Source organism: Argiope bruennichi, chromosome X1, assembly GCF_947563725.1.
Source record: "Argiope bruennichi chromosome X1, qqArgBrue1.1, whole genome shotgun sequence".
NCBI classification, from domain to species: domain Eukaryota; kingdom Metazoa; phylum Arthropoda; class Arachnida; order Araneae; family Araneidae; genus Argiope; species Argiope bruennichi.
Genome location: NC_079162.1, coordinates 89,469,307 through 89,485,396, shown reverse-complemented (window position 1 = coordinate 89,485,396; position 16,090 = coordinate 89,469,307). Strand labels below are relative to the sequence as shown.

At 28.0% G+C, this 16,090-nt stretch overlaps 1 protein-coding gene across 1 annotated transcript in view; it reads left to right on the top strand.

Moving 5' to 3' along the window:
• LOC129958335 (lysosome membrane protein 2-like) overlaps positions 1–7,679 on the top strand; it is a 42,124-nt gene extending 34,445 nt beyond the window's left edge. Inside the window, exons 7-14 of the mRNA XM_056070749.1 lie at positions 95–164; positions 1,344–1,513; positions 3,140–3,258; positions 3,451–3,524; positions 4,182–4,233; positions 4,326–4,478; positions 5,322–5,472; positions 5,828–7,679. Of these exons, the coding sequence (XP_055926724.1) occupies positions 95–164; positions 1,344–1,513; positions 3,140–3,258; positions 3,451–3,524; positions 4,182–4,233; positions 4,326–4,478; positions 5,322–5,471 (788 nt within the window). The 3' untranslated portion in view covers position 5,472; positions 5,828–7,679. The remainder of the gene's footprint in view (positions 1–94; positions 165–1,343; positions 1,514–3,139; positions 3,259–3,450; positions 3,525–4,181; positions 4,234–4,325; positions 4,479–5,321; positions 5,473–5,827) is intronic.
• Positions 7,680–16,090: the final 8,411 nt, after the last annotated feature.

Below are 16,090 nucleotides of genomic sequence, written 5' to 3'. Positions count from 1 at the left end.
TTTCTATGAGACAGTGAATATGAATATTTTTATAAGCTTCTTTTATCGATTTTTGTTGATGCAATAGTATTTATTTATTTATTTTGCTTTATAGACGGTGTACAGTATGCTCCAGGAGTTACACAAGAAAGTCTTCTTCGTTTATTTAACCCGAATTTATGCAGGTATGTGTATTTTTTTATACTATAAAATGATAATAAGTTAATTAACTTATCCTTAAAGGAAAAACAGAGGACGAAAAGTGATAAGCATAGTAAATGCAAAAAGAAAAAATGTAAGGAAAATCGCAAAAGAAACTGTTCACACTTAATGTAGGAATGTTCCCATTTGTGGCTTTTTTTACATGCTCTTAAAAGAGCATGTAAAAACTACTTCGAAAACTAAAAAGCACCTTTCATGTTTACCACATTATAAACCATTTCTTGTTTGACATTTTAAAGTGAAAAACTATTTGGAATTTTTTGAACACTTACATTGATCACTTTTATTTTCAATAGCAAATTCAATTGAATTAGATCAAGGCTACGAGGAAGAAATCATATTTCAGTTTCATTATTGAAGCCTTTATTCTTTTCTCAAGATGATTTTATTTTATAGTAGATTTTTTTTAAAAAGTGCTTTTTAAAGTTACGTTAAGAATCACATTAAAGACAGCATGGAAATTTGCATTAAATAGTATTACAAAAACCACTTGAAAGCAAAATCAAAAAGTCCTGGTAAATTTTTTTTTTTTTTTTGTTATAAAAAAGATTAAAAATAAGAAACAGATAACAGTCAACTTTCTAATTTTTCTCCAAGGTTTATGTTTAATAACTTTAAATACTTAAATAATTAAATTATTCAATCATTAATATTATTTTTAAATAATAATCTTCAATATTTAAATAATTAAAGTTTAAAATTTTCAACAAATTTTAAGTCTTATTGTGATTTTTCAAATAAAAAAAAAATGACTTATAATTGGTTTTAAATAATCACAACTATGAGAAGTAAAAGGGTTTTTTTTTTTTTTTTTTGTAAAATTCTATTTCTCTTTAATAAGCCAAATTATTCGATTCGATATGTTAAATAAAATTATAAAGAAATCTAGGAAGAAAACTTTTGTGTTCGAGCATTTCAGTGAGTAAACTCTGATTCGATCTCACAAAGTGCCCTAGTTTACAGTTGTTTTCCCATCGCATTTTTGTAAAACTTTGTTTTTATTATTTACTTTCTTTGCTGAAGAATACTGACATTATTTAAAAGTGTCGTGTTTTCTTTTCTAACTATTCTTATATCGTATATATTCTGTGTTTTTATATTTATTTTGACCCCCTCCCCTTTTTTTTTCTTTCCTCTTAAAGATCCATACCTCTGGAATACGAAAGGGACGTCACCGTCCATGGTATCAAGACTCTTAGATTTGGAATGCCGTCCAATACGTTCGCTACAAGTGACTTAAATCCTGCTAATGAATGTTATTGCCAAGGAAGTCACTGCCGATCGGGTATTTTGCCAATGAACTGCAAAAAAGGTAATAAATCCTTTTCTTATTCTAACGAAAGAATAATCAAAATTCGTTAACTTCCTTTTCAAAGTTTTGGTTGCACAATATTCTATCTCTCCAAGAATACAGATCAAGCAAGGGGATGGGAGACCATAAAATAGAAGGGTTCAGCATTGGGGTATGGATGTATTGACCTCATTTTCAATCTCGAGACTGGAGGGGTTGATATTTGGGGCAATGATGACCATTTTTTTTTTCTTTAAATGATTTGTGCAGCTATATACGACGATCCTGCCATTCAGTGATCCTGATGCCAAGGGAGGACTTAAACTGAATTAATAAATTATGTCGAATAATACATATTGACTAAAGAGGAAAAATCTTCTGTTATGGATATGTTGTAAATGATGATAAAGCATTAAAAATATTGGTTTTAGAATTTTAAGAATCATTTCGAACGATTTTTACTTTATCATTGAAAAAATATTAAAGTGACTCGAAATCAGCTATTTATTATAATTAATTATTTTGTATGATATACTTCATTTCAATTAATTTTTTTTGTAATAATATTCATTTGCTGGCAGTTTTGGTCAAATTATTTTTTTTTTTTTTTTATCTTAAAGAAGGAAACTATGAGAAAAAATGAAACTTCGTTTTTTTCCAACTTCTCTACCTTTAATGATCGGGGCGCCATCTGTTGTTATTGTTTAAAAGCAGGAGGTATGAAAGAGGAATTATAGAAATAATGCAATGAAAATGTTTCAGCCCTTTTGGAATGTACCCTGTTTCTTTATGAAAATTATAACTGAAGCATAATATTATTAATAATAATATTAATATTATTAATTAAAGCATAATAATAATTAAAATTAGCATTTTTTAATAACTTAAAGCGAAATTCACAATGGCAGTTGATTTCAAGACAACTATCATGGCGCCATCTAACTTTTAATAATGGAAGTTAATTCCTAAAGTGTTTCTATTTGAAACTCTGGGAAATTTAAATCTCATTAAAAAAATAAATAAATAAAAGGGATACATTGTAATGCTAATATTTGAAGTAATTAATAAATAAGATTCAATGTGATTAGATTTATGATCTTAATTACACATTTTTAGAATATTTCGGGCACAGTCTCAAGAATCATAAACAGCCCTTCTATCAATAGGAAAATTCATTTCTTTCCCTAAAACGTCAATTATAATTATTTACATATTGAAAAAATATTATATATTTTTTAAACATGTAAATAATGTTTTACTAAAAGACAGCTCGTTCCAAATGACCTCTGGTTCCACTTAAAAATGTTAAAATTTAATGTTTCAGGAGCAACATTTGGTGGGAAAAATTTTAAAATAAATATTAAAAAAAAAACAATACAATTCAACAATCTAATTATATTTTAAAGACAATAATAATAATATTCTAAAAACAATACAATTTAAAAAGCTCTGTTTTTGTATGAAAGTTTGATGCATATATTAATGTATAGAGCTTATTTATGCATATTTATAAATTTTATGGCTTCTGACTGTATACCGTTTATATAATTAAAACAAAGACATATAGTCTTTCATTCTGCTGTAACATAATTGCAATAGTTTTTCCTTCTAAAAGCTAGATTTTTTAAACTTAATATTCTTTTTTAGGTGCTCCATACGTCATATCAATGCCTCATTTCTTAGAGGGAGATGAGTCACTTCAGACTGCTGTAGAAGGTATCAATCCGTCACCAGAGAAGCATAAGACATTCGTTGATGTTGAACCAGTAAGTAATCACCCCCTCTCCATCCCCAAATTAGAAATCTAACGAAATAAATGTTAATTCAAATAAAAACAGGAATGAATCGCTAGATTTTATTTCATCTTTTATGCGATATTTTATGATTTCTAGGCTGGGGTCTCCTCTTTCATCCTGTAATATTGCAACTAAATAATTTTTTTTTCTTTTCTTTTTCAGATTACAGGGTTTGTCCTCAATGCTGCTTTCCGTGTTCAGTTGAATGGAGTAGCAAGAAGGCTTCCCGAATTTGAGTAAGATTTTAATTTCTAAAGCTCATTTTCGTGTATATAAATTCAAAAGACCATTAAATATAAAATATAACATCCTATTGGATAACAAAGATTTCCTTCAATTTATTGGCTTTCTTATTCATTTAAAAATGCATATCTATAAAATAGAAAAGAAATCAACACTAATCAGCTTTAAAATATAATTTTATTGGGCATCATAAGATGATTACTAAGACTTTTCTCTAAAAAGAGTACAAACAGAAAGAGAGTTGCTGAGATTATGGAATTATCATATAATGCAAGACATAATTATAATAATAGATATAGTTATAATAATTAAGATACATAAAGATATAGTTATTAGAAATACAAGACATAAATATGATTTTCGGAATGCAATAAAATTATATATAACTGCGATTTGGAGGACATGCGAATTTTTCCATGACGGAAATAATTAAATATGCTTATTTATGAAAGATCGAGGAATAACAATTAGATTTTTGTGTTAACTTAAAAATTTTTTATCATGCGTATTTCATGTTTCCTAACTTATAAATAAACTGATTATGTTGTACGGTAAATAAATAACTAATAAATAATCAGTTAACAATGCCATTTTTGTTTTCGAATGGGATGAACTATAAATTAACTAACAGGTTGATTCCACTCTTTCAGCCCAGTTATTCATGTCAGCGACAGCATTGTTCCTGTGTTATGGATGAGCGAGGTAATATATAGCATTAATTTCTTTCCCTTGCTATATAAAAATATATTAAGTACAATTAGTCAAACATTTCTTTTTCGTTTGATTATTTATAGGAAGCACAGCTAGACATTCCTTTTGCCAAATATTTTAAGTCTCGAGTGCAGAATCCAATCTTGGTGTTCAAAGTTCTGTGTCTGATAGCTATTGCCGTGGGTGGCATTTGGGCCATTTCATCATTGGTTGTCTTCATGTGCAACAGAGCAAAGGTATTTATTTATATTATCTCCTCTATACTAAAAAAATTATTTATTAAATTTTTAATACTCCTTATTTTTTTATTTATTTTTGAAATTTCGACAAGTAGATTTATTTTTCGGAGTCTTTTCCTTTTTTTTATCGAAAATTTAATATATAATAGGAATTGAAATTATTTGCCTCTATCGAAACAAGTATATTCAAGTATTATAGTTTATTGGAGAAAAAAATTATTACAAGAATCATTTCGTGTGCAATATAATAAGTTATTGCATCTAATGTGATGCTTTGAACCAGCTGTATAAAAATAATTTATTCCTCATTTATTTAAAGATTTTTACAATGATATTATAATTTCAGATAATTTGATAGCAAGAGAAAGGCATTCAATTTACGAATGACATGTAGGCAAATCACTGTAATGACTACTAATAATAATTCTGTGATACCCAACAGGACAAGTTATGCCATAATGTTGAATGATATATTACAATATTGTAAGCACAATATTGTACAATATTGTAAACACAATATTGTACAATATAATAAATATCGAATATCTTTGTGCTATTAATAATTATATTATCAAAGTATATCACTGAAAATATGACCATAATGTGTTTTACCCGTTTGTAAAATTAATATAATGGCTTAGTTATTGCTATTTTTTACTTTAATCAAGAGTACAGAGTCAAGAGTACTGAATAAGAGTACAGAATTAAATTTTAAATTATCTCAAAATTAATCCATAATCTTTCAACTAAAATGAAAGTATTTGAAATCTGTCAAATGAAAGCCCTGTTCCTTTTCTTTTATCGTTGACACTAACAAATTATCTTTTTCTTTGTTTCTAGGTCAAGCCCGAAACTCTGAAGGGATCTTTAACGTTGAAAACACTAAACTCTGTATATACAAGTGTTGCCTTATGGCCACCCCCTGAAGATGAGCTTAAGAATAGCCAGACTCCTGAAAATGGAACAAATGCTGAAAAGACTCATTTGTAAGGTAAGAAATCATCTACATTTCTAACAATTTTGATCCCAATATTTCTTTGAATTCGATTTGAAACAGCTTTAACATTTTTATTTATCTTAAATCATGCGAAGGAGAAGAATTTGAAATATAAATTTCATCAATTGTTGTAAAGGAAAGTCTTGAAATCCAGAACAGTCGAGTGAAAATAATTAAAACAAAAATCATGCTTCAAATTAGAATTAATATAAGAAATTATGATTTTTAAAATATAATCTAATTTTTATGCTCTGTTAGAGAGGTTTCAAAACGAATCATACAATTTGATTGTGTTTCATTTCATTTTTTAGGCATTTAAATTAATTGTTGCAAATTTCGTGTTTTTCAGGTAGCCAAATATCCTATATCCTTCTTTTCCGCATTTCACCAAAGATCATCTAATGGAAAAAAGAGGCTTCTGTAAGAATCAAAGTTGCACATGTTAAACCTTCACCCATCCATCATTTTATATGTAAAAATTTGAAGAACCATTTTCATTTAAATCCCGCTTTCAAATCCTATGGATTCGTGTTATTCCGTCCTGCTATACCCAAATCATTAGAGAAACTTTGCATTTCTATCTGAATGTTTTCGAACAAACTGGTAAATTATCCACTTTCCAACCATTCAGATCTACAAAAAGATTGCATTTTCATATATGACTTTTTCAGCACAATACATTTGTGCATCCTGTTATTTTAGTGCCTAGTCTATTGACACTAAATACGATTTCGGAATATTTATAAAAGTAATGTATTTTGTATGAATGTTTTTTGTTTGTATTTTTTATTTCAAGAATTGCGGAAATCTCACGGAAAGAATTTTGAAACACTACGCCATATTTTGACGTAGTCATCATAAATGTTTTGAAACGCTACGCCATATTTTGACGGAGTTATCATAAATGTTTTGAAACGCTACGCCATATTTTGACGTAGTCATCATAAATGTTTTGAAACGCTACGCCATATTTTGACGTAATCATAATAAATGTATTGAAACGCTACACCACATTTTGGCGTAGTCATCCTAAATGTTTAATTCATTTTTTTTAAATTTTGTAGACAATTTGAAAATTATATAGTTTGGTGTAAATACACGGGGAGATGTGTAATATTGATTTGATATCAACGTTTTTACATCAACATTTTTATATGTGACGTTTATTCCTTTTGCCTATGGAACAAAACTAGTTTTGTGAAGCTTTTTAATTACATTCATGGACTTTGAATAATTTTAAACGAATTATGCTGCAGTTGGTAAAACAGAAACTGGATGTTTTTTGAAACTATGTAAATATTCATCACCATGTTGAGGTTTCCTGCTTATATTTTAGTGTCATTTGAAATCAAAAGAATCTTATAAGTGATATTTGTCTTTAATGTTCCAGTCATAAAGCTATTATTCTCATCACAATCAAGCTTTACACATAATCATATAGGAATAACTTCCTAGTACAGAGTTATAGTGGCACTGTTATGTGCTCGTTTCATAGTTCACTACTTGTTCTGTGATTTTACTTTTTTGTGGAAAATATCTTTTAATAACTTACTAACGCGCGAAAAGATAAGTGTTGTGTCTGCAATTCAGTGTTTTTGTAATGTTTTTTGTACCTTGTGTTTGTATGCATCGTATTTTGTATTTTGTTATTTATAAGTTAAAATTTCAGTCTACCAATGATAAGAACAAGAACCAAGGAACTTATGAAACTTTCATTTCTATATATTTATCTTGTGAATAGTTTTTAACACTTCATAATATTCCCTTTTTACACTTAAGTTGCTGAGTGTACATCTTTTTTCATGAATGAAGATAATGTTTACCTGTATGTTATCCAATTTGTAATTATTCTATATTAATAGATCCACACCTTAGTCTATATCAATCCATTTTCAAATGTATCTAGACATATAAAAGAGCTTAAATGAAAAATATAAAACAGTTTTAACTTAATTACTAAATGTATATATGGCCTTTTTGTACTTGTATTTTTAAAGTTGCTTAAATCGACCTTCCAATGTCATAATGAGTATCTATTTTATTTATGTTGACTTTGTCGTTGGTGGAATTAAAATGTCTTTATATTTATCAATTTTAAATTGAAATCAAAATATTGCTTTCTTTATTGTGCCTTACATTATTCACATTTGAATACGACAGTTTATTTTTGATGTATTTATTTTTCAGTAAATTTTTGTATACTGCGTATATGTTCTTGTATTTATAAAGTTGATTTTCTCTACTTTGTCTTTGTAAGAAAGTTGTTTGTTTTCATTACATTTTTGTAAAATACAAATAAAAAATTTGAAACCATTTCTGTGTAATATTTATTTACTGGAGTTGGTAGTGCCATTAGAAGAACTAAATTTTTTATAGACGTATTTATAGTTTATCTCCACAATATTTGCAAATGGTTACAGTCTTTTTTTTAAATTCATTTCACATAGAATGCTTAAAGGTTTAAATTTCAGTTTAGCCACTTCTGTGTAGTTCGTATTTGATAGAGTTGGTGAAAAGAGTTATAATATTTGGGATAACATTTGCATTTTTTCCCGCTAATAATTGCTAATGGTCAGAAAGTTGTATTTTTAAATTTATTTCACACAGGATGCTTAAAAGTTTAAAGTCCAATTAATTACTTACCTGCATAAATTGTTTTATAATTTTAATTGCTTTGCCTTTTAATTGTTTTCTAAAAGTCTGTGCATAAAATTTAGGTAAAGAAACTTTATAATAAACGCTAATGAAATCCTTTCAGACCATATATGGATAATAATTATATATATTTTTAAGTTAACAGAATTTTTTGGAAAAGTGTTTAAGAACTCTAAAAGTCAGTATAAAATTTGCATAATTGATTATTTTACAAATTTGATAATAGTATTTTTTTTCTTTTTACTGATTAGTAAAAAAATAACTTGAATTCGAGAAACAAATTGTAAGATTTTAGGCTTGACTGTTCAAGCTAATATATATATATATATATATATATATATATATATATATATATATATATATATATATATATATATATATATAAAATCTCTTTCGCACAGCCAGAGAAGTTGAAGTGCTTATGAAATTAAATATTTTATCATCATCATTTCATAATATATTAAATACTATCATATAATAGACATTAATTTTTTATAATATATAACTTAGAGTGATCATAAAATAACTTTCCCTGTTACTAAAACTAATAAGCGAAATAAAACCATTTTCAAAGTAGGAAAGTAGAATAAGACGAATTTCATCAAAAAAAAAAAAAGTACCAAATGTCGTTGATAGGTGAAATTTTGACGCTGCCGTTTCCTTTGCGTACGTGACAGCAGCTCATTCCTTTTGTGAAAGGAGAGAGCTAACATTCAGCTTAATATGTGTTCTAAATACTTTATCTAAATGTGTTTAACTTGTAAAGCTATTTTACACTAGAGTGCGTAATGGCGTTGCGGCTCTAGATAATATAGAGAAGCTCTCAATTCTTGTAACTCTGCTTTGGGCTGTCCTTAAAGCTGCAGCGCTGAGAGGTATTATTATAAGATTCGAGTTTACTTGACCGCAAAGAGCTGGATCAAGAAGAAAATGAAAAGCGCTATGAAACAAAGCGGCATTAATGGGAGATACAAAAGCACTAAGTGACATTTAACTAGCAGTAGTAGAGAATATAATACACAGGATGCGTACATGGAATGGCAGTACATTGGAAATGCTGCATGTGATTCAAGGGACCCTAGTGTTGATGAACAAAAAATTATTTCTCTGAATTTCATTTTGTATCTCCTTCATTTCTGCCCGAGCTTTTTTTATTGCTTGAATATTAATGAAATTTTCATTAATTCCTTTTCTTTACGATCATTGTAGTTATTGATGAGCTTTCAATTTCAACAACACTAAAATCTTTCCCATCAACAATTTATTTTTATTTATTTATTTACGCGTTTTGCATCTGCAAGCCTTTTACAATCATTGTAGGAAGTTTTCTAGGATGCAAATTTCCCGAAGCATTTGCTTGCAACAAATGAGATCCATTCACTAGTCTTAGTTGTAGATGATTCCAAAAAAAAAAAAAAAAAAAAAAAGTTATTCTACGAAAAAAACCGAATTTCGCCCAGCATTTTTTTTTAATCATATTTTTTGGAGAAAATATTTGGAAACTAATCACATACTGATTACATATGAATATTTTTCAATCTTAGCTGCATATGAACTGGTCATTTAAATAAAAAGATCATGAATGCGCTTAGCTTAACATGTTATTCGAATTGATTAATACAATAATTGCATTGTTGCTATTGAATATGAACTGAAAATATTCGCATTCGGATAATGTCATATAGCGTCATCTCACAAAATTTTGAAGTACCAGTATGTTACCATTCTATGGCAACATTGCAAGTACTACAAATATTTACGAGATGGCGCTATAGGACATTGTCAGCATGAGAGCAGATAAAAAAAGGCTTTGATAGCTAGTTAAAAATAAAATAAAAAAATAGAGGTTTTTTTTGTGTGTGTGTGTAAAATCTTGTTTTTTCAGGAAAGACACCTATATAGACAAACTTAAAAAGCAAAACCGTATTTAAATATAAAATTCGATCCAAATTGTTAGAGCTGGTTCCGAGTTTCACGAAATAAAGTTATATATATACAAGAACTCCTCGTTTAAAGTTAAATATTTTCATAACATAAATAAGCTGTTAATTTTCCATATACGTATATTCTCATTGACAATTTTATTTCATTTTCAAAATTTGATCATCAGTTAATCAGCAATTAAATTTAATTTTGGTCCTATTCTAGGGGTGTTATTTGGTAGTGAGTTTTAGGAAAATAGACACCAAAATTAAAAAGAGAAATGATAATCAAGATTTTTAAAATATCAGCTGCCTTGAACATAAATAAAAGCATGTTTTTAAAAACTGTTTTCTATGTAAATCTAGTTAATCCAATAAAAATATCTTCATTTTACTAATCAAGAGTCTCACACAAAGAACACCTTCATTATATATGTTTCCAACAGGCTAGAAGACATGCTTCCCTGGTATTTGCATAAATATAATAAATACAGATTTAATTCACACAACCAAAATTTATAGTTCAACAAATTATGCATACTTTAATATTTAAGTGATTCGTGGCGCCATCTCTTGGAAAAAAAACTGTCCTCAAAAATATTCCCCAGAAAGTTTGAGAACATTTTTTTTTTTTGATTTTGAGACTACTAACAACTAAAAAGAGATTCAATCTTTAACTCTCCTATGTAAGTAATTGAATGAAACAAATAACGTAATGATATGTATGATTTACTTCTTTTTTTGAAAACTTTATTGTTAATTACCAGGCTTCTTCATTTTTTGGTATCCAAGTTAATTCAGAAATCCAAGCTTTGATTTAATAATAATTTTTTGGCTAATAAACTATAAAATATGTTAAAACAGCTTCTAGTTTCCCTAGAAAGTGAAACGAAATATGCTGTAAATTTATAAATTGTTAATATTCCCAGTGTGATCGAATATGGTTTATATTTTATCGTTTAAAACAATAATTTCATTTTCTGTTAAAAATCCTTAAATAAAAGAATGTTAAATTGCTGAAAGAGTATTTTTAATTCCTGAAATATATTGCATAGGTTCGAACGGTATATTTTTCTTGTAAGGCATGGAAAATGGTTACATATGTATACGTAAAATAATTCGTCCGATCTATTTAGTCGTGGCGCCATCTAGTTTAGAAACCACTAGAAATTATGCATATATTTAAAAAGAAATTATGAAGTCAAATATAATTTTATCAGCCTCTAGTGATATTTAAATTAATAAAAAGAATTGTCTGCATACCAAATGAATTTTAAATTATAAATTACGCGCTAGAAATATGATAAAAATGGCTTTTTAAAAATATTAATTGATTAAAAAAAAAAGAAAAATTGCTTTTTTTTCTTCCTTTCATCTTGCAAGAGCATGAAATATTCGCTTGTTTTCAATATATTCAGAGATGGAAATTTTATTTTTGTAGCATTCCATCATTAAAACATTTGGCAGTGTGTATCACGATTGCAGGAAAGCTAGTAACAATTATTATTCACGAATTCCTTCACATGATCTTTCACGAATTCAATTCTTACCCGTTTTTATCGAGCATGCCTTGTTTCTTATTTGTAAAATCGAATTTTGTAACCGATTTCTCATCCCTTATTTAATGTACCAGATTTCGGAAATTTCCATTCATGTGTACTCTTGACAATAAACTATTTTTAAATTTTCAGCAATTTCTTATCAATTAACCAATTAATTTAATTAAATTTTTATCCCATACCTGTGACGCCCCATGGTGAGGAATCTGAGGAGAATTTATATAAAAAATTTATTATAGTAAATAACAGTTACGAATTAAAACTAGAAAATGATTCAATTGAAAACAAACTTCTCCATTTAGTACACAACATAAGTGTTTTTGAAATAAGTTGTCTGCAAAATTTTTGACTGCTTCGGAAGAGAGATGCGGGAAGATCAAAGAGGCTGATAATCCTATCTTAAAGTTATTACATGGTGAGCAGCCGAATTAGGTATTTTTTTTTTTTTTTCAAATTTGACAATATCTAATTCTTTTGTAGCCTATTCAACATATAGTTTGCACTACTTTCGGCGGAATAACTAAAATAGTGATAGTGATAGAATAACTACTATAATGAATATCTACCGAATGTCGCGTTTAGTCGATTGTTTTTAGTCAGTCAGCTAAGAAATCAATAAGAAAGAAGAAAAGTTGTATGTTTTGTTGCATTTATTGATTATTTTGATCACTTGTCGGTGAAATTGTTAAGGGAAAATGAGTTTGTCAGTTTTATGCACACCAAATTCGGAAAATGTAACAAATGCATGGGGAGCCTTTCGACTGATTTTTCCCAATTCAAATTGAACTGAACACTTCAGAAAAGTAACGATACTTTATTTGTCCAATTAGTTTTTTTTTCAATAATAAATTTTCAATATTTTATAATTCATTATATTTTATTTTTTTATAATATTTCCTTGTCTCGTGAATAGATAATACCAACTGGTGAAAACAAGCAGCTCTCGTTATATCCGCTTTTCTGCCAAATGTCGCCACTCTCTTGCAATGCAGACTTGCTAAGAATTGATTTGTGGTTGCCAAATGATACGAATTCAATATAAATAAATGGTGTAAATGTGCAAATAGAAATTATATATAGCGGTAAAATATGTAGTGTTCACGATTTAACTTATTTTACAACAATTATTTCACTAATCAAATATTACCGATTACAATTTGATGACAAAAAGTAAATATATTTGATATGGTAGGATATTAACCATAGTTGAAGAATTTATACAAGAATGTATTAAATTTGTCGAATGAGTTCATTCCAAGATTATTCAGATATCATATTCACTATGGTAAATAAGAAATTGGAGTGCGATTTTTTCCTTCTGCCAATTACTTCACGACAAAAACTATATTATTCCAATTGTTCCTTTTACTGACATATGGATAAATGTGTCTTGTTAAAATGATGATGATTAATAATAATAAAAAAGGATTTTTAGAATATCCGTATCTACCACACTAAAAAGAAAAGTTTTGAAAATTGAGAAAGAAAAACATTTCTAAGAACATTAGCTTGAAAAAGTTCTAAAAAAGCTCTTAAAAATAACTCCTTATATTTAAAAGATGAAGACAGGCAAGTTCGGATTTAAGGACAGAATTCTTTTTTTTTTTTTTGAATAAATGCATTTCAGAATAATAATTCCATAAATTTTTACTTTCCAGTGAAAAATTCTCATTAAAAAGTCCTTTTAACCAACGTTTATATAAAACGCCAATGCTAAATCCAAGGCATAAAAAACGGTAATGAATTTTTCAAACGAGAAATACAGTTTTTTTTTTTTTTTTATCTATCAAAATTTTCAGCAAAGATTTTTTTAGAAAAGTAGTTAGTGTGTCAAGTGGGCAATAAGTGAATAAGTCCCATTGCTGCTTGGTGAGTTCTAACTTTTTAAATTCTTGGATACAGCAAATTCTAAAAACTTAAAGACAATATCTGCAACGCTTAAAGCAAATTCGAATGTTTCAGGCAAACTTGGCCATTCTTTTTCGAAGTGAAGGAACAGGAAACAAAAACAAAAACAAAAAATGATGTTCTCCATTTGAAGATAAATTGCAGCTGATAAAATTTCATATATTCTCGGTTCCAAAATGTATTACATTAAGAATAAAAGACTTATTAGACTTATCATTTTTTATATATCTTATTTCGTACATAATCAATTTTTTTAAATGGTTGTGTTTCGCGGTTTTTTAAATTTTTAATTGGAAAAGAATTATTGTAAATTTGTGATAGAAATGGCTGAAATTCATCTTCCTATCTGTCATTTCGATAGACATATGACTAGAGAGCAACTGTTTTTGGGAAATGTCAGGGGAATCTCGCTTTAGTGGTTATATGTGTGGGGGCTTTTTACATCGCCAATAAAGTAATCACAATTACATATTAAAAACTAGTATGCTACATCTGCCCCTCAATTTTTAATAAATAAAATTGTATCCAAGACACTAGAATTGTGAAGTAGAACAAGGAGTCTTCCATGAAGCTTATTTTTCAGTTAAAAAGTTATTGCACATACGATGTATTAGCCTTGATGTAAAATAAAAAAAAATTCTGCATTTATACTTGGTGGCAAATTTCAGATATACCATTTCTTCACCGTTTTTTAAATAATGATTCCTTAAACAACATTCCCTCTGAGGTTTCCAAAAAGAATATTCAAACATCATAATAGATCACTAGTTTTTACTTCCTCGTATGCGAAGTATAGAGGATGTATTGTAATCGTCGAAAAATTCGAACTCGAGATTTCGACCCATATCCCAGTTTCAGACCTCTTCTTCTAGTTCGAAAACACGTTTTTGAAAAATATCTGTCTGCAATGAAGATAACTCAAAAACGTTTTGAGCTAGACAGATGAAATTTGGTATGCGGGCTTAAAACCTAAATTTGTAGATTTCTATCAAATTTTGAGCAAAATTTGCTCTGGAGAAGTCTGTCCGACTGTTCGAATATAAATTAACCCAATGTCTACGAAACGACGAGAATTAAATAGATAAATTCAGTGCACAGATTTAACATCTTTAGGATAGACGCTTACCAACTTTTGAGCCAAATACAAAAGGGGTTGATCATCTGTACTTTCAGAAACATGTAAAAGTGATAACTCAAAAAATTCAATTACTTACTTAAATGTATCAAATTCAATATGTGATTTTGTGACTTTTAATGCAGTTTTGTGTCAAATGTTTTGTTTCAGTCTGGTAGAAATAACTTGGCTAAAACCCAAATTCAATTTTTGAATGCCAAACACATTTATCTTTAAAAACACTTGCCAAGGAACACACGATAGCTCCGGTAAGAATGTTAATTTCACGCCAAGGTTAATATTTCGTACTTATTGTACGCCAATGGCATGAAAGGCGTTCGCTGGGATAACTTTATTAGAGAGTATGCGATAAAGTTTTAAGGAGACCATTCCCGCTGGTATTTGACAAATATCAGAAACAATTCTGACTTAGCATCTTAACATTTGTTATTTTTAATTGTTACAGCCATTTCAGATACAAGATTAATTTTTAACAAAGACAATTTTTTTCTTACAGAGTGCTTTTCATTGCAAAATGTTATTTATTTAGAATATTTTGCTAATTTTCTTGAGAAGTAAATGTTAACAATATAAGGATATATTATAAAATATTTTAAATATTTTTGAAGATTGATCCAATTAATTGTCCGAAACCGAAAATTCTAGTAAGTGTGTATATAATTTTAGACAAGTTTATGATTATCCTTTAATATTTTTGGTCCGTTATATGCAGATTGCTTATTTTGAAATATTAGAAAGAGAAAAAAATTGAATTTTTAGGAAATTTATTTTTATATGTAATTTCGAAAAAAAAAGATCCTTGCTGCTTATATTACATTAAATGTTATTTGAATAATGAATGGATGGATGCGCTACTACTGTAATTTGGCACAAATATTAGAGAGCGTTGGAGAGATTATTATAATTAAAAGTAATTTTATAGTTTAAGGTAATACTGGCAATAAAGCTGTATAATTGAAGATAATTTAAAAAATTTAACTTTCGTGTTCTTTTTTTTTTTTGTATTTTATAATATAATTTAGCACTTTAATTTGGTTTTCAAACTAAATTTTTCTTACTGTTAACATTTAACTCAAACTTATGGAGAAAAAAAAACTTTCTTAATAGCATTAACATCCTTTTCATTTAGAACTTTATTGAAGAGATTATATATCAGTTGTGTGCATTTAGGGATTCGAAATTGAAAGTGTTTGAAGAGCAACGGATTTATATGAAGCTTTGCAATGCATATCGCTACGATTCTGTACTGCTGCTGGAAAGCAATATTAGTACTATCGCTCTGGAAATTTACAGATTTCCTTAAAGAATGCCAGATTAACTACCCCGTCTTTGGCGATGAACTTAATAACGAATTATGAGACTTGAGGGGGAAAAAAATGAAGGTTCTGGAAAATACGAGAATTTCCAGAACCTTCTGTATCTCATTCTGTTAT